The following is a 20095-nucleotide window of genomic DNA, read 5'->3' as shown; positions in this document are numbered from 1 at the left end:
ATGAGATGTGGGGAAGTCATCTGGGTATTTTTTTCATAGCCTTTCCCCCCCATGTTATTCAATTAATCACAAAAACTTGGAAGGTGCTGATGCTCACTATTTTAAAACAGTACTTTAAACCACGGGATGCATCAATGTAAACCAGAAATGAGATATTGACAATCAATGGTATGAGGGACAGGGGAATGAAGGGAAAATGGGATCCAGACTTCCTTTGGGCTCTGAAGTTTTCTCAGGCATTCTCAATTATTCTGATATATTTTTGTTGCTCCTTGCCCTACTAGTGATAATGGAGTGATTGGTTGGTTGTTCCAGAGCTTGAGCCAACCTCTTATTTATAAAAAGAAGTGTCAGAGTGTTGAGCTAATTGAGGGATTCAAATTGCTGAATGTTCTGGAAGCACAAAATTATTGCACCCAAAGCAGAAACAGGACTGGAACAAAATGGAAATACCCTTCCTGTAAAATAGTTATGTAGGCAATTGAGTGAGGAACATTTCCGTCCACTGTCTATTTCTGAATGGTGAAGACAATTAGAAGGCCAAAATGTTAGGTCTGCATTAGCAATTATGTCTTCACAATTATTAGATTTTTTTTCCCTGAGGGACAAAGTTTGTTCCACTTCAAGTTGAAAAGTCCAATCAAATCTTGGCCTTGCTGATCTCCTGAAAAATCTCTGCACCCGTGGGGCATTTATTCCCCTGCTCCCGCCCTGCATCTGGATTGAATGATTGCATTACTCAAAAACAAGAACCAGCTGCATACTGAAAGTGCTGGGGAGCCTGTAGTAATTTTCTGCTTCTTCAGACCTTTCTGCTGGTCTGGGTGCAATATGGTACTGAAGATGGAAGACAATTCACATACACAGAGTATGAATTTACTCCCACATTATATTCAAGCAGTTCCATCAATTTCATTGTAGCTGTTCCTGATCTGCACCTGCAAACTGAAGCCAGAGCCAGATCTCCCATTCCTTCCTTGCTGCTAGCTCAGGAGTGGTGCAGCTGTGCTGGGGTGGGTGTTTGCTCTGAACCTGCCTCTTCTGGTTTGCTTTCCCCAAAAGAAGAATGTTGTGCTGGTAACACACGCAGAGCATTCTCTGTGGTCACATCTGCACTGGCCAGCTGAAGAAAGGCAAGGTGTGGTTTCAGGCCTTGATCTTGCTCCTTGACAGACTCTGATTTTCCTCCCAATGACCACGCCAGCTCAGGGCATGGCATCTGTTAGGATATGCTCCCAGGATTCAGTTTTTACAGGACTACCCTTCTCTGGGCAAGCACAGGGGATGTTTCAGCACATGGACATAGGGTGTGTTATCCTGTTTGACTAGGAGGTCCCAACACTGCTTTATTCTGTACTTCAGATGTAGCTATTGACTCTCTCATCTAATGGTAAGAAAACATGGCATGTATCTTTAGTTAGTACTGGAAATTGTGACTTGTGAGTATGTAAACACACAAAAGCTCTCTTCCACAATAAAAGGCTCCCTTGGATTCGCACCAGTGCTTGCTATTTACAGAGTTTCCTCCCAAGTGCTGAGGTACACAAGAGCGTGTGTATTCAGGGTTAAATGGTCTGCATTTATAGACATTTAATGGACATTTCAGCTTCCATCCATGATACTATTTTCAGTCTTGGACCAGAAATCCCATCACATCTGGTCCAAAAAACAAACCCCAGAAGAAAAAGATGGTGCTGTCCTCCAGGACCATTGTGAAAGAGGAAACAGCTGGTGCACGTGAGGAACTGAATCTAAGGAACAGCGCTCAAAGTAGTTGCCATTGCACATCAGCTGCCAAGTCACTTCTAAGTTCAGTGCCAGTAGAGCCTTGTTTGTAGCTCTCAGCAGGGTTATGGTCTTTGCTGCCAGAGAGTGTCCAAAGGTGTGCTTCCTTCCAGGTCTGAGAAGGATCCTCAGGGAACTATAAGGATGCTCAGGCATGAGGCAAAGGTCAGACATTATGGTATTACTTGGTAGAGTCTCACTACTGGAGAGAAAGGTCTGGTTAGGATATTAAAAGTGAATGCAGTCTGGGCACAGCTGAGCCTGATGAACTCATGGGCTCATGATGAAATGAAAACTAACTTAATTAGCATAATGTCCTAGATCTAGCTGCAAAAATACAAATAAGATCTATCCTGTGTTGCAAACACTGTGTTTTGTGTAGAAGGGTGATTTTTGATGGCAAGAGGAGAAAATGCACATTATCTTAGTTTCTGGAAGCCTCCACATATTACTTCTTCATATAATCTAACCCCTTCTTCATAGGGGTTAGATTAAAGACTCTAGCATCATTTATGATATGCTATTCAAGTCTTAGAAACTGTTACCGATCATGTTCTTTTAGCCTTCAGTGGAAGAGAATATAATTAATTCTCATTACCTGTCATCTGATTTTGGCCAAGTACATACATAGCTATCTCTGGTCAAGCTGACATACCAGAGTTTGTTTACTTTCTTTATCTTGATGAAATTTAATTTGCCACATAGTTTAATATTGAAAATATATTTGTGGATTCCAGTTTTCATTGTTCTGCAGTCTGATCTCTTCTGTAAAGGTAGTAAAAATTTTATAAAAAGATATAAACCTAAGGAAGTCATAGTTTGAGGAGTGTGAAATCCGGCCTGAGAGGCTATCTCTCAGTCAAAACATTTATAGAGAACTGTGACACATATTGTAAATTATTTGAATAATAATGTTTATCACTTGACATAGATTGAGTAATAATTTTGGAACTGTAGGACCCTTAGAGGTCCCCATTGTCTCTTATGGAATGAAAGAAAAGAAAGAAGGAGAAAATAAAAAAATTCTACTTGAACATTAGGAAGCTTTGCTTCATAATCAGAACACAGGGAAAAGAAAAGAGAAAAGTGTTGCTCCTCTGATATAACAGGTATCATATGAGCCACAGATACCTGTAAAAGTAGGACACATGGATAATTTAAGTCCATATTTTCAATGCATTGATGAAATCAATCAGACAAATTGAGTGGAGCAATGTCCCCTCTTGGCAGCTCCAGATCAATGTGTAATGTTTATATATCTGGAAGGAACAGTTTAGAAAAACAGGTTTTGGACTCAAAGTTATATCAAATCTCTGAAACTCTATATCTTTTGCCATGTAGAGATGAGTGAATACTTGAAACCACCTCCATTCATTTTACAGTCTTTGTCTCTAGAGCAGAGACCAGTCTGCTGGAAGTACATGGCATTACCATGGAAACATCAGTCCTCTGCTCCTTGAGGACATTTCCAAACCCAATCCAAGCATGCTTGCTTTTGTTTATTTGTCTTTATAAGCACTATTTGAAACTGGCAGCTACAGTTCTGAGGCCTTTTTGAAGTTTGTTTGCTTAGGCCAACTTGAGATAAATAGCCTATTGGCCTTCCTAAAAATAAAGATGTTTTCCTGCTTGAATATCTCCCAGTACTTTCATTTATGCAATTGTTTATTAGAAATAGGAACATTAGAGAAACAAGCCTGAGAAAGCAGTCCTCTACTGTACATTTGATGTTATTTCAGTTTCTCTGGCTTCCTCAGAAGAGGTGGGACTCTTTTCCAAAGAGATTGCTGGTTTTGATCACCTATAACAGGGACTCCACTTTCAATCCCCAGCCAAGAGCTCACAGAAACCTTGCCAAGCATTCGGCACTCAGCAGGTCTGTGTGAGCCCTGAAGGCAGTCCCAGGCTGAGGCCCTGAGGAGGTCTGTGCCCCAGTGCAGTGCTGAGCTAACGCAGCTGGGGCCGCGCTGGTGTGAGGGTGAGCCGGCCTTGGCAGCTGCGTGCCTGTGCAGGGAGGCTAAACCACAGCAAGCTGGGACTCATCCACAGGGGGACTTCCACGTGGGATGCCATGTGGCCAGAAGCCAGCTGGACACCCATGGTGTGGTTTGATTTCTTGTATACGGAAGTGAATCTAAATTCGGTCAGCTGGGCCTGCTGCTCTCTCCTAACAGCATAGAGGGACGTGCAGGGTGGCTCACGTGTAGGTGCCAGCCCTGTATACAAACTCCATGAGATGAAGCCTATTGCACATGTCAGATGTGCTGTGCCTTAGAGAAGTGTCCAGGCTGCAACAGCTATGCCACAGATCTGGCCAAACTGCTGGGCGCTGTATCCTTGGAGAAGTGCAAAGTCTCCTCAGAATCTGTTCCACAGGTCAGAATGTTCAGGCAGAGAAAGTGGATAGATATGGAGGAAATCTTGATGTCTGAGAGACCCAAACAATTCTCTACATAAGTGCAGGGAATATCTAGCCTAGAAAGAAGAATAACCCCATTCTAAGGACACTTTCTGGGTCCTTCCAAAAGACACGCTAAAAATACTGCTTTGCCAAATTTGGATGTAAATATACAAAGTGTTTGAATCCATGGACATCCTGTCTTAAAACCACTCTGGGCAGGCACAAAATCTATGGCTTATCATGCTTGGAAATCATTAACTACAAAACTGTCTTCTTTACCTTGGACAGATATACAAATATACTTCTGGTATTTCATTCATTAAAAGATACTGAGGACAGTAACGTGACTTTCCCATCTGCTTTTCAGCTTGGACATAATTGACTTCCAGTGCATTTAAGCATGGATTTTTAAAATCCAGTCTTCCAGCTGTAGATTGATGGTCATTTGACTGCTTCTTGCTCCCTGGGAGCAAACTAATAGACATTTCGAATTCCTTAGGTCAAAGATGTGGTATTCATAAGCATAGACACAAAGATTTAGTTCTTCTTCAGCCTGCTGAGAAACTTTATGCAAACAAAAAGAGCTGTGATAACACTACATCCCACTCTCCTGACCCTCCTGCCTTTGGTGACCTGAAGAAGAAACCTTTCTCCATTTGTTGCCAAAATATAAAACCCAGCAGATGGACAAAAAGCACTGTGTGCAACTCCAGCTTGGTGTCAGCCTCTGTACTGGTGTGCAGCACACTCAGGAGCCCTGGCTGTCTTACACAGCCAACATGAACTTTATTGATCACAGAAAAGGTGCTTGACTGCTGGAGGTTAAATTTTGGTTTGAGAATTCAGTATATGTAATTTTTAGGAGTATCTTTCCACTGTGTGGGGTTTCAGAAATGTGTGGGTACAATGGGATGGACAAGGTTTTAGTGGGAGAACAGGACATACCTATATCTGCTCTGCAGGGCCCTGCTGCTGCCTGAGACATGCTGGTTTTTGCCCTGGTCCCAGATGATTGGACGGACTTACATGTTCACTAGAAAACAAATGAACTGCACTTACTGCATAGGGTCAGCAGACAGGAAAACCTGAGCCCATCAGGAATTGAGATTACCAGACCGATGAGGTGTTTATTAATTAATGCACTTTGATGCCCTTCACACCTGGACTTTTCCACATTTTTCGATGAGGATCTCAGTGGTGCCAGCTCACCAGCTCTTGCTGAGAATGTTTTGGGACAAGATACTGATATAGCTGAGAGACACTGCTCAGAAAATTTTGGGATACATGTAAAGTTAGAACTCTGCTGTTTTTATGTGTGCCTAGAAGATAGTACATATTTTACAGGTACATGTATGATATCTGAGCAGTGTGCCTCAGCAGGCTATCCATCTTTCTAATTTGGCCTAGCTAACCATGAAAGGCTGACTTGCCACATTTCTTGACTAGGAGATAATAAATTACTGAACCCACCACCAGATGCTTCCAGATGCCTCTGCATGGTTCCTGATTCCTGTTTTCCAAAAGACTAGGCCCATGAGAGATAACTGAAATGAAAACAGCGCTCATAATATAATTTTCTATTTTGAATATTGTTTGGCATTGCTCATCTTCTTCACAGTTTTTGTTCTCATCTGTTTGACACGTGAACACCAGACTATTCATGAGATCATCAGCAAAGTGCAATCAAAAAATGCAAAGTACAACTCTGCATTTTTTCACATAATACCTTGTAAGAAAGAAGCTTGAGCTGGTGGTCTTTGCCTCTCAACAGCCGAAATGTTTGAGATAACAGATGACTGTATTGAAACACTGATTTTTATTGCTTCTCCAACAATGTCAACCATGGCAGGGGGGTTGGGATTTACATGATCTTTAAGGTCCCTTCAAACTCTTAACATCCCATGACTCTATGATCTGAGGGATCCTGAAGTGTATGACTCAGGGTAGAATTTGTGTAATTAAATTTTCTCTGCTTTGTTGTGTTCTGGTTTTTTGTGACACAAGGGAGAAAGCATTTCTAGAAGGTGTCCTTGGCCTCTTTATATACCAGTACTTGATGCCAGCTCTGATATTGTTTTGACTGTCATTCATGCTGCTGCCACATTTTTACAATAGTAACTATGTAGTTGTGAATCATTTGTTTATTAATTTCTTCTAGACCTTGTGCTCCCAAAATTTGTATGGACCTGAATTTGCCAAAGTATATTTGGGCAGTTACAATTTCCTCAGAAGCACAGTGAGTACTTGTAGCAATGAGGGGTTTGCTGCAGAGAGTATTTTCCAAGAAGTCTGTTTGTATGCTGTGAGGCATTGATCAAATCCATGGCTTCTCAGTTTGTATTTATAGCTCACCCTAGCTTTTATTTATAGGTTACCTTTTAGTCTTGTCTATATTATATGTCTCTCTTGTTGGCAACAAGGCTTGAATATCGTTTAAACAGTCTTACAGTAAATGCCAACCAGATGAGATGATTGTTCATTGGCCCTTCTTGGGGGAGGCCTCGGTGCTTCTCCTGGGCTGTATCTATTAATGGAGCAACTGAACATTACACTGAAGGGTTTGGATCTCCACCTGCCCCCGTTGGCTCTCACAGCCATTCTGTTGTGGTCTTGTTCTCTATTCATGCTTCTGTCCTCCCTGTTCTGCTTTCCATTTGTCCTCCTACTCTTCTTCTCCTATCTTTGCTATCCCTGCCTATCCCTGCACCTGGTCCCAGCCACTCATCCACTTTATTATATATGATTCACCTCTAATCTACAACACCTCCACAGCAATAGTTTCATTATACTGTTTGAAATTAACATAATATAAAATATTCCTTCTCACTGAACATCAAAGAAACTCATCAACTTGTTTCCGTGCAGGAGCTGCTCTCTTTCTCTAATTATGTTCATAAGAATACTGGGACTCAAGAAAATACATTCTTCTGCCCATGTCTTGTGTGACAATGAACATTATTCTTTCATTCAGTTCTTCAGTCAGTAAAATGGAATAATGACCACAGCCATGCAGAATCACAGAAGAGCTGAGGCTGGAAGGGACCTCTGGAGGTCGGCTGGTCCAAGCAGGGCTGCCTAGGGCTGGTTATGTGGGATTGTATCCAGATGTACCCAGTGCAACTCATGGCAGAGCACACAGTATGATCCCAGTATGATCCCAGTCCCAGATGTACCCAGTGTACCCAAAGGGACACTCCTACAAAGCTTCACGTCCTTTAAGAGAATTGGTCAGAAGCACCAGGAATACTGAATATCCCCATGTGACCAGACGTTTTGGGTAGCTGTGTTTTGCTGGTTCCAGATGTCTGCAGTGAATATACAGCTGTTTCTGGACCCAAGAATTTCTTAATGCAGTGCTGAAAGAGTGTTTTTGGCCTGCAGCTAAACAGCCATACTTTTAAGACATTTTGATATGTGGACAGCACTGCTTGGCATTGTGCTGCCTTCCCCATTTTTCCCACCATTCTTTCTTAGGGCTAGACCTCACTCTTGCATTTGAGGGTGACTTTTATGAGTGACCTGAAATGATTTACTGCCAGAGCTTACCAGATATAGGAAAAGGATTAGTCAAAGAGTATAGAGAGAAAGAACTACAGTTCAGTGATAAAATTTCCCATGAAAACTTCGAACTAACTATGTAAGGGAGCTTTTCAGATATTTAAGGAAAATCTGTTGGTTTTTTTTTTTTAATACAAGGAAGGAAACATGAATATGGAAAAATATTTGATATAGTTGTTTTTTTTTAAATATCATCTGTGGTATTTGTTTCTGTTAAATACAATGATGAAAGCATTTTTCTCATATCAAAAAAATAAATTAAGAGCAGGAGCTCTTACTCAAGGTACAAAGAACATTAATTCTGCTGGTAACTTCCCCTTTATCTGTCCTATTATTTTTCCTTAATTTATTCCATGCATCTTCCTAGAACAGGCCTTGGCTAAGGAGGAGATTACTGTGAATTTTTCCGACCACTGAGATAAACTATAACTAATTTTAAAAATAAAATGCCCTGATGGTGCCCTTTCACAGAGTTGTCATGCTTCACTCTAAGTTATCATTTGAAGAAATAAATGGACTTAAATTCCCAGACTGTGAGTAATAAATTCAAGATTGCCTTTGTACTTGAACATATAAATCCCTATGGAGTGACATTTCAGAAGGATCTTTGTCTTCCCCTGGAGAATGAGGCCTTCACAAGTGAATAACTGACCTGTTGGCCAAAGTTCTACCATCAAAGTAGTCACAAAGAGAGAGAGACAGAAGTTCTGCTCTCCACCATGAGGTACCCCAAAACGTGCAGGCAAAAGGGGACATCTGCTCTGCAATTTTATTTATTCTCTGTTGATTTTTTGCTAAATTTATCTGAGCTTTGAAGCCTTGCAAACTAGAGAATTAAAAACAAACAAGCTTGTACACCAGCTTCCCCTAGGCCTCCAAGCTCTATTTATAATTTCTATAAGCCTTCATTACCTCTGGTCTACAGTATCAAATTCTTCTTCCGAAGAAAGGTCACATTCTAACTATTATTACTGAAGAAGTGAATTCAGTGTGTGACATCACAGCTAGACAGTTAATTACTCCATTTAATAGGACACTACAGCTGTTAGGTAACTGTCTGCATGCAAAAAGCCACTCTGTAGTATTTACCATTTCAAAGGCAGAAACCTCATGCAAATTAGCAGTTTGCAATTTCAAATTTATTTTTAAAACTGTAAACATTCCTGAGAGGAACACTTTTTTAGCTTAGTCTCCAAAGCAATGTTTATGATACTTTTATAATAAGCACCCTGGTGTAGTCCATTAAATCCCTATATTTTTCTTTTAAATTTCTGACACTGTTAACTGTGAAATATTTATTATTTCCTGTGTTCCACTGATGTTGTAAATTAGAAATTAACCAGAAGTTGGTGAAGAGATTTAGGCACAATGCTGGTAATCTTTTTTTATCCACTTATCTTGACAGGTATCGCTGTTCTAATTGCATTTAATGAGACTGCAAACTAAGGTAATAATTGCACACTAACAAGGTTTGTGCTTTGTTATTTAAATTACAAATGTTAGAGCAAATTCTTTCCTGCTTAAATTGTCATTTAGTAGAGCCCTCCAATATTTTTGCATATTGTTATTTTTAAATGTGCAGCAGTATATTTTTGTGAATCTGAGTAATTGGAATCTCCAAACCCCAAAACAACAATAAATAAAGCAGAGACACTGGTTGTGAACATACAACATTTTTCAGTAAATGAACTGCTTAATAAGTGGTGAAACAAATGAAGCATTATTTTCTGTTACCAGTGTCCTTTCTGTCATCCCCTGTGCATGGATCTCAGTATTGTTCCTTTTTTCCAGCATTCCCAGTGATGCTCCCACCTGGGAGGACAGGGCTGGTCTGGAGCCAGGCACACCATGTCTGGCCAGTCTGCAGCTGCTGAAGAGTGCATCTGACTATTGAATTTAGTCTGGTTTTCCAACTGTTGCTGTGTTAAACAGCGACTAAACACTAGAATTTCTCCATCGTTTGTATATACAGAGGGGTTGAGCCCTCCTCAGAATTTACTGGAAAAGTTGTGGTTGCCTTAAGGGACGCAGGACAAGACACTAACTTCAAAATTTTTAACTTGAAAACTTCACTTGCTGACTTATCTATGACAATTTGGATTATTTATGCATTATCTGATGAGTTATCAACTCATCAGCCTCCGAAAGAGAAGTTTATTTCAGATGATAATAAAGGACAGGTTATGAAGCTGGTGGAAACCTTCTTCTCAAAGTTTTAGGTGCAAAAATCAGAGATCACTAAAACTAAAACTAAAACTAGCAAGACTGAAAGTAGCTAATAGTAGATAAAATCTGGTTAGCAGGAAGTCACAGAAAAAATGTTACCTCCATTTCTCCCCATGGCATGGTAGAGCTGGCAGTCAGAGAGACAGTGAATGTGGCTAATTGCCCATGGGTAACCTCCAAACCAGTAAGCAAAGCAGAGTTTGGCACTCAGAAAAAAATGACAAGGAACCCTTTCCCCAGCCCACTGTCACTCTGTATTCTGATTCCTTGGGTGGGCTTGTGTGAGCCTCCACTGCAGCAGTGACAGACTGATGGGGACTCCCAAAAACAAGAAACAGCTGAAAGCCAGATGTTATGCAGAACAACAACATTATCTTTTACCTTGACTAAGTAATTGTATTAAATTTTTAAAAAATTTCCTGTGTTGAAAAAGTTTCCAGACTGTTATGCCTTCCCCAGTTCAAGTGGAAAACAAACTGCCATTCAGCAACAGAGATGGGGTTGGATCCAACATAAACATATCTCAGCTAGGCATTCTCCATAGAACTGCACAGTCATTTTTTCCATATACAGTGGGAAAGACAAAGCCTCTGCTTAAAAGGCATTCTCTCAAAAGGGGGAGGGCGGAAGTGTTTTAGCTGTCTGGAACCTGGCTAAGAATCAGATATTACTACCAGTCTCTAATTTACTTATTAGTACTGCCACTGAGTGAAAAACTTACAAGATGCTTGCTGTTGGAAATAGAAAATCTGCACTTGAAATGGTAGCTGGTTGATTTTCCTCTTTCAAAAAAATGCCAATTTTTCAATTTACAGGAAAAGGGATAAACCTATGTTATTTCCTCATTAACCACCCTCCACCCAGTCCCCACTTACATGAAATGTACATTCTGAGTCATTGAGTCTCTCTGATAAGCGAGACATAATCAGTTGACAAACCACAGTACTCCCTGAGAGATTTACAGATAGAGATAAAAATTTTCAAGGGATGAAAAAGAAAAGTGAGCTTTAAAGCAAGTACTAATGTGCCTATGGGACACTTAATACTGAGAGGGTAAATCTCCAGCTTCAATTTCCTCCCTTCCAGATTTCTAGTATTTCCTGGTTTGATTTTGCATCTGTTTGAAATGTTGGAATCACAGCAGAGAGGAGCAGTGATCTGCTTGACCAATAGCCATAGCATCCATTAAAAGCCTGTTAGAAAGAAACCCAAGCCAATGTGACAATCTTGAAAGATGAAGAGAAAGAGCTTTCATCCTTCTCTGCCTCCCAAGGGTAGCCCAGCTACGGACAAGGCAGACAGCTGCTGGGGATGCTTGATGGGAAGATCCCGTGTTTCTGGGCAGTTCTCAGATATAAGGCTTTCCCCCTGGATTATTTTAGCACTTTGCAAATGTGTGGGAAGAGAGTAAGACAGCCCAGCATGGTTAATTTTGTACTGCATGCCATACATTCAGGATGAAGCTGGGCAGAGGCTGTGCTCTGAAAGGAGAGGGGAAGAGCCAGGGCTGGGGAGAAGGGGTAACCTGCCTCTATATCTCAATGCTTCTGGGCTTGTTTCATCATAGACAAAGTCTGATAATGAAGAAATAAATTTTCTGTTGGCTCAAAGAGAGGGAAGAATCAATGTATCAAGAGAAAAACAATTTTTTTCTCACCCCTCACAGAAATCTATCACCAAACACTCTGAATTACCTGGTGCCTTAGATACCCTGTTGAACCTCTGCAGACTATCCTTGCCATTGGCTGGAAGCAGAGAGCCACGGAAAACCACAAACTTGCAAAAGGCTGGGCAGGGTATGCAAATTCCCTGACCTTACACCATGTCTACACCTCCAATACCTGCTCACATCCTCCTGAATGGATCTGTGCCAGGTACTGATGCCCAACCCTCAATGGACCAGGCTGTGTTAGCCTTTCTGGGCCATGAAGGATTCCGATAGTCAGGGTAGGGAGGGTTATGTTATATTTTGCGCTGCCAGATTTTGTTTTTATTGTTTTCTTTTTTTGGATACTGGATCTGTATAAAAGCTTCCTTTCACAAAGTGCTTTTGAGGAAGGGTCCCTGGAGCCAGGAGTGGAGAGCACAGCATAAGGGAGTCGTGAATGGCAGGCTCTCTGTGCTCTCTGTGGGCTAGCATCCAGACTCAGAGGTGGAAAACCACAGAAGGAAACCCTAGGACATTCTGGCCTTGCATTAGCCTTGGCAGAAGGGTCTGCTAATCTCTTGCCACTTGGAAGGTCTTTCATAAAAGAGTAAAAGATTCATTGTAGGGTGGGAACAGGTAACAGAGCTCAGAAACTATCTGGTTTAGGTGATGGTTCTATGTAGATACTTTTCCTGTAGTTACACTGGCAGCAATGGACAAAGATTGAATGAACTAATTTTTATTTATTTTCTTGGGTAAGCAGAGTCAAACAGTGGTCCTGAGTATAACAGTTTTAGTTAAAAAGTCTATTTTTACAGAACATATTGAAAGCTGTTCATACAGTTAGAGTATTTTTTTCTTGTAATTATTAACTTATTAAATAATAAGTTTCAAATTTATTAAGGTGTACCAGTTCCTCTCATACTCCCTGTCTTCCATATGCCATGACCTAAACATTAACATTATAGTTGTTCTTACAGTCTTGTAATGTTGGAATCGTAATTTCTAAAATATTTTTCAGAGCCCTCTCTCATTCTTTGACTCTTGAATGCTGTGGGGTTTAGCACTGTTTCTTGTTGCTTTCTCACAAGAGAAATAAAAAAAAAGGAATTCTAGTATTAATGAAGTATTTATTTCAAGGAAATAACTACATAAAGAATTGCAAAATACAGCTAAAAAGAAACTACAAAGCCAGATCATATTTACTATATTTTAGTCAATCTATTTTCATTATCAAATACACACTTTATGTATCCTGACTGACAGTTAGGAAAGTCTCTTTGAGATTTTAATGACAAAGAATTAGATTTCAAAAACTTTGGAGCTCTAACAGCTTTGTGTATAATGCTATTCATCAGTTGTTGAATCTTGCATTAGGATGCATAACCCAAACATCCCCAGCTCATGGTGCTGTGTGAAAATGGACCGGGATGAGATCCAAACATTCAAGAGTACCAATTAAAATATAAAACATGAAGGGTCTATATTTTGGTGTTTGAAATCGAAGTCCAGAAGCAAGTTGTAAATGATCAGTGGCAGCTTTTATGTTACTCAAAAACTAGAACTCTTTTACACAGCTCTTGAACACTAGAAGCTCTAATTGCTATCAGTTTAAATCAGGCCAAGTTTTCCTTCAGAAAGCAATTCTTTCATTTCTTCTCATGCCCCCTGGAAAAACTGGACTTTTAATTCCTTCTTGCTTCCCATGTTGTGAATAAGAGTGGGCATAAAATGCCTTTTATTGGTTTTCACAGCCCAGAATAAACCTTAGGGCACTTGCCCAAAACTTTATGGGAATACACTGCAGTGGAATTTGAATTTTGTTTTCTGGTGGGTGTTTTACACATCTTCTTGAAATGGAGAAAACTTCCAACAGAGCATCTGCTGTGTTTTGTGCTTCCATTTACTTCAGCCTCCTATGATTCAGAAGGTTTGGAGACTGGTGGCACTACTCCAAGCAGCTGATTTTCATTAAAGTTTTGATGAGAAACTTAAGTTGGAATCACAAACATCTGCAGTAAAACTTCCTCCCCACTAATAGATGTTTCTCAGAACATAACCTTGTTGTATCAGAAAAAAACAGCAGCTAGAAATCCAAATTTCCCATTATAGGAGTTAACCTAACATAACCTCAAGGGTCTGAAGTGAATTAATCTAAAGATCTGCTTTTAAAAGTATATGCAGTTCACATTAGCTTTAAAGAATATAAAGGTTCCTGTCAAACTAAAACCCTTTTTGGCTCACACTTCAGGATTTGGTCTTCTGCTGCTTCTTGGAGTACTAGCTTGTTTTGAACAGATTAATTCTACAAGTAAGGGTCAAATTGTGGTTTCTCTCAACAGTTTGCAAGATTTTCTGTTTCAGCCATTTTGGGGAAAAGGAGTGAAGATGACTTGGAGATATTTTGAGTTTTTGTTAACAAGTGGCTGGGACTTATGGTTGCTGTCAGTTTATATATTTAATGTGAGCCATTTTAGACAGGTGAGTTTGTTACAAGTCCCATGCCAATCACTGCTTATCACTTTAGAGAACCAGAAGGCAAGCATCTCAAATAATGCTTCTTGTGTTTTATCAGCAGCTGCTGGTAAAATCAGGTGGGAAAAAATGACTGTCAAACACCTCCTTTTAACACACAAGCTCCATCAGATAACTTCTGCCTCTTACTTTCTCTTATAGTAAATGGCTAATTTTGACTTGACCATGATAATTGTTTCCTTTAAAGGACTTTTGCCTCTCTGTGTTTCCCCTGAGTCAAAAACACTGATGCTAGAAACAGTTTTCCTCTTCCATCTGTCCAACAATATCATGCCTTCCTTCAGTCTGGGAATTGGCTTCCTGCCCTGTCCCAACTTCTTTTTTTCCTTTACTCTTAAGACTCTTGATTATCTCATTCTTGCTCTAATTTTTTCCTCTCCTTTGTCTTCCTGCTTTAATTTACTTCCTTTCCCACTATTTACTTCACTTCTTTCCGTGGAGGACATTTGAGATAATCTTTTTTTTGGCTTGGCAGATGTCTCCACAGAATGTCTGTCTTCCCTTTCTTTCCCTAATCCTTCCCACATTCATCTCCTATACTGGCCTCTGTAGTCATTTGTGTTAGCCTTGGTCTCTGGCCTCTTGTAGTCATTTACATCAGAATGAAATGAATATTTTACTGGATGTCACCTTACATTCATTTTACATTAAGAAGAGTGACAACAGAATGTGGATCACAGAGAACCATTTGTGATACTCTCTAGTATTTGAAGTCTTGTACCATGTTTTACTCTCACCTTAGACTCTGTAAGGAACTTTCTTTGTAATGGGGAACAAAATCCACACCTATATAATTAAAACCATTAAATCAGTGGAATTTTCAAACACAAATGTTGACAGTAGCAGGCTTCAGACCCAAATGGTAACGTATGACCTGCCTTTTAGTTTAGAGGCATGTGTTTGACAGTGGGACATAACTGTTCTCACAACTTCTGATTTTCAATTTTACTGCTGTGCCTCACGAAACCTGGAAGTGTTTCACCATTCCCTTTCCTTCTGCTATGTCCAAGCTAGTGAGAGGAACACTAAAAGAAGCAGCTCTGATGTTTGCCACTTGCTTATCTGCTTTCATTTGATATCTGCCTGTTTTAAGTCCTTGGCTTCCATCTCTCACAAATCTTCCTTATAAAATATCTTAATCTGTCCTTGTTTGGAAAAACCAATCTCTGACTTTGTGCCACCCAACTGCTATTGGGTTGCACTGATGAGCTGAATCCAATGCTCTGCACTCACTCTTTTTCTCTCTGTCTTCCCATCTGCCCTTATTATCTTTATGAGCCAAGGAACTTAATTTTCCTAAATAGCTCACAAGTACTCTGAGTATTCAAGAGTGCGTTTCATATTGATCTACCTCTTCATGGACAAACCAACACAACTGAATAAAATCTCCTGTGCTTAATCACTTCTGAAAATAAAATTTTTAACTTGTAGTTTCAACATAGTCATCTTCAGTTTCCAATTGTTGCATATACCAATACCTTAATTTATTAGACCAACAAGCCTATTTTTTTCTTGTGTATGTACTTACACAGTAAATTCAAATTTTTTTCTTAACCTCCCTCTAAGTTGGCAAATTAGAGTGCAGAATCTCTCAGCTATCTTCAAATTCCTAACACTGTAATCCTTGTCATGATACTTTTCTGGATAATTTTAATCAATTTATAAGCAATTTTTGGGTTTTCTTTTGAAATAGGAGGCAGATATCCTATTTCTTGTCATGATACTTTTCTGAATAATTTCAATCAATTTATAAGCAATTTTTGGTTTTTTTTTAAATAAGAGGCAGATATCTTATTTCACTGTGGTCACCAAAAATGTTCCTTATATAGGGAACACAATATTTCATTGTGTGGAATCTAGTCTGGCTAATTTAAACATCTACTTTAGCTGCTTCATAAAGCTGTCCTGAAGCCAGAATTCAACAAAGTTTTTAAAGAGGAAGAGACTCCTCTGAACATTTCCAGGGAACACTGCTAGAAATCAGAGGCTTAAAAATTCTGCTGTCTCCACTAATGTATGGGGATTTTGGATTTGCACCTGAAGACAGTCCATTATTCTGATTGAAACATCTAGAAACAATTTATGTGCCTAATTTAGTGTTCTGGATCACATAATGATTAAGAATGAGGGCACCAAGGTAGCTGATGTTGCCTGAAGTCCAACTCAGACCCATGGTACTCTCTGTGCATGGATACACCATATCAGGATTAAGAATGTAGCTAGTTCTCTTCTCTTAAGTGGTTTTCATCCTAATCCCAGGTGACAAAAATCAAAAAAGGCAAAGCTCCTCATTAACTTTAATTCTGATTTTTTAAACCACTTCTCCCAGTTCCTTCCAGTTTAAGGTTGCCACAAGTGGTAAAGGAAGAGGATTGGAAAGCTGAGAAACATTCACTAATACGGATTTACATTAATTGAGATCTCCTGTTCTTCTATAGGTTCATAATATCGAACTCTTACTGGGATTTAGGAGCATCCCACCAGTTACATCTTGGAAACTCCCACTGGCGCATTCCACGTTGCAGCTGACTGTCACCACAGACCACAGTGAAGCCCCATCTGTGGCTTTGTAACTCTGCCCTATGAAACTGCCCCCTTTGTATAATTTGGCACTATTTGACATGACTAACAGCCTCTGTCTGCTCGGGGGAGCTGTAGGCCTGAGTCAATATTTAGACGAAGGAGCTGAATCAAACCACGCTGTGTAAGGGAGTTTACTCTGCGGTTCACTGTGAGCTGTGGGTTAAGCACTCGTGCTTCCAAAGAGGCTAATTCAAATCCAAACCTGCTGGGATAACCCTGTTCCTGAGGCTGAGGAAGGGAAGGTCAGCTGTGGGAGGGAGAAGCTCTTGGAGGAGCAAAAGTAATGTTCCTTCCTTGGATGAGAGACTACCAAACCAGCATTGTCTGGCCCCTACATCAACCTCCAGGCTTAAAGCCCATCCCTCAAATCCTGTTACCAACCACGCACATGGATCAATGGGTAAGTGGGTTCTCACTGTTAGAGAGGCATCTGTCCTATCCCAAAAAAAGCATCCTACTGGGCCTGGTGTCCTTGGAAATTTCTGTGGAGGTGAGGCCTGAAATATACAGGTAGCAAGGGGTCCTGAAGTCCCTGCTTCTTCCTCATGAAACAAAAGTGTTCTGCAGCCAAAGGCCTTGGCATGATGATGCCAGGCACAGTCATCCAGTGGTAACATGGGATCCAGAGTCTAAGTGCTGCCATTGCATGGGCTGAAGTGACCTACCAGAGGAAGCACCAGTTATTGAGTCTATTATGTTGGCCTGAGCAAAAATTTAGAAAGGATTGAAATGGTTGAAGGAAATTAAAATGTCATTCCCCTGGAAGCATCCAACATATTTCACAGTGCTTTCCCAAGATAAAATCTAATAGATGTACATGAAAAAAATGTGAAATGTGTCTTTGGGAAAACCATACTATGCTATCATAACAAGAAAGACTAACAATTGCTTATGCTCGTTATCCCATGAAAAACAGCTACAAAACCCATCCAGCTCTTAAGTCAGGCATTTCATTGAGGGACTTTCCATGTTGCAAGTAACAGGTGGCAATGCAGCTTCTCTGGGCTAATCAGAGGCCAGAGGAGAAAATCTGTACATCCCACACCATGAAGCCTGTCCAAAAACTGGGATGGCCTGAGAGTCCTTATGCTGAGCAAAGTAGGGTTTAACCTTCAGTTTTCTCACACAGGTCATGTTTCATGAGGACTCTCTGGCAGGTTGGGCAGGCGTTTCCTGAGGCTGTCCAGCTGCTTGGAGCAGCAGAATGAGCTCTGCTCTGCCCTGCAGCAGCAACCCTGTCTGAAGGCTTTATGCACTTATTTCCACGGCTGTTAATTCTGGCAAGTGGAGGATAGGTGGAAAATCAGCCGTGTGATATTGGAGATTGCAATCTTGATATTGTCCCAGTGACACAGCTGTGCTAATCTCACCTCATTTTTGGAAGTTATGCTAGAAGAACTACGCTTTCCCTTCCCATGACCTTATGGAACTCAATTAGCCTCCTACTCTGCATCTACCACGCATGAGATATTACTGTGTTGTGTCCTCTGTTCCACTTCCAACCTTACCCCACCCCCCTGTGTATGCTGGAGTAATTTATTATTTCCTCAAGATGTATTTTTGAGTAGCCCATTCTCCATGCAGAGTTGCTAAAATAAAGAGTATAAATCAATCTCAAAATAACAGTGAAAAATTTTCCATTGTCAAATTGCTTCTCAGATCTCTCTAATTTCATTTGTCACTAATCCCAACCACATAACTTTTGGAAGTTGAAATCTCTGCAGGTGTGTTCTCTGCAGGCAGTTTCCTAGATGCATTTGATTTATCATCCCCTGCTTTCACTGTGAAAACAAACTTCAGATTTTGGAGGTGAATGGCAGTCAGAGGCAAAAGCACAAATTTCTACAGGACAGTTTGCCATCAAAATACAGACTCTTTCAGGAAATTTCAGTGAATTACAATTGCAGGAATTACAAGGCAAGCAGAAAAGTGTTGTGACAATTAACTCTTGTAAAATAGCTCTGTTTGGACAGGCCTGTTTAGTTATGTTGGCAGGAAAGTCAGAGACATGCTAAGCCAGCTCCATTGCAAAGTACAGCAGCTGTCTGCTCACAGCAGGCAGGGCATGAGTACATTTGGAAGTCTGAGCTGTATCTCTGCAGTCCTGAAACGCAGCGTCTCAGACCACCTCCCCCCTCACCCCCAAATCCTCCTGTATCGCTTTAAGGCTCAAATGATTAAGCTAACGTTTACCAGATGGGAGCTTTGACACAGACAGGTGAAAACAGAAAATTGCAGACACTGAGAGAGAGAAGGGAATTACTGTACCTCAGCAAAAGGCACCCAACTTCCAGTAGCTACTGCCTGCTGCTGCCCTCTGATAACAGTGGCTTCTTGCGTGCTGACCGCTGAGCTACCTTCAATGTCAAACTGAAAAACGCTTCCCTCACTCGAGGCTGTGCTGGAGGAGAAGCATCTCAAAAAGAAAAATACAGGAGAAATGAGGGGCCAGGCGGAGATCAAAGCCATTTCCTCCCCTTACATCCAGCAGTGGTCTTCTAGCGTCTCAGTAATTGTTTACCCTCTTCTGCAATCAGCCCCCCTTGGCTTAGTGGTGCCTCAGTTATTTTAACTTTCTTTCAGCATTCAGTTTCCAGATGTGGCACTTCAAGGCAGTCTAGCCGGATCCCGATTTAAAAGAGGGGGAAAAAAAAAGGAAAAAAAAAAAGAAAAAAAAAGGAAAAGAAGGGAAGAAAAACGCTTTTGCTGCCTCCCTCGTTCTCTCTCCGTGCCTGTGGCTCCTCTTTTTCCCCAGAGGCTCCAGCACAATAACATACAGATGGGCAGTGCTTAAGCAGAGAGTGTCAAACAGAGATTGTATTCCAGGAAAGCACCGCTAGCTCTCCAGCCACCTTATCTCCCCCTGTCAGGATACAGACTGACGCTCCGTTCAGTGCTCTGGCTTCCTTCACATGTTCACATCATTCCCTCTTTTACCTTTCGTGTGGAGACCCTCCCACTCAAACTTTACTGTTCAGAAAGTGAGGTCACCCTTTCCTCACTCTCCATGCCAACCCCCCACAACTCCTTCGGACTGCTCCAAACAAATCACTGACTCTCCTGACTGTTTATTTTTTAACATCTCCAGTTTATTCAGCGGAAGGCAGAAAGGTGCCAAATCTATTAAATAAAAACCCGCTAGACTAGCCATTCCTTATGTCATGGGGGAGGGGAGGCTGTGGGTGGGAGGAGGAGGAAGAGGAGGAGGGAGACAGCCTGGCTGTGCCATGGGCTAATAGGGCTAAGTGGTTTCTCTAACATGCTTCATTCAGTTCCTTTCCCTCAAGCCCAGTTCTCAGCTTCTCTCTGGCTCGTGAAAAAGAATATCGTTCACTGCGATTTTGGAAAATGACTTCATT

At 40.8% G+C, this 20095-nt stretch overlaps 1 protein-coding gene across 1 annotated transcript in view; it reads right to left on the bottom strand.

Moving 5' to 3' along the window:
* Window positions 1–19668, bottom strand: part of LAMA4 (laminin subunit alpha 4) — a 99411-nt gene extending 79743 nt beyond the window's left edge. Inside the window, exon 1 of the mRNA XM_014265676.3 lies at window positions 19005–19668. Within this exon, the coding sequence (XP_014121151.2) occupies window positions 19005–19205 (201 nt within the window). The 5' untranslated portion in view covers window positions 19206–19668. The remainder of the gene's footprint in view (window positions 1–19004) is intronic.
* Between the last annotated feature and the right edge of the window lie 427 nt (window positions 19669–20095).

This window comes from Zonotrichia albicollis, chromosome 3 (genome assembly GCF_047830755.1).
Source record: "Zonotrichia albicollis isolate bZonAlb1 chromosome 3, bZonAlb1.hap1, whole genome shotgun sequence".
Classification (NCBI taxonomy): Eukaryota; Metazoa; Chordata; class Aves; order Passeriformes; family Passerellidae; genus Zonotrichia; species Zonotrichia albicollis.
Note: the sequence above shows the minus strand (reverse complement) of the source record. Positions and strands in the feature narration are given on the sequence as shown.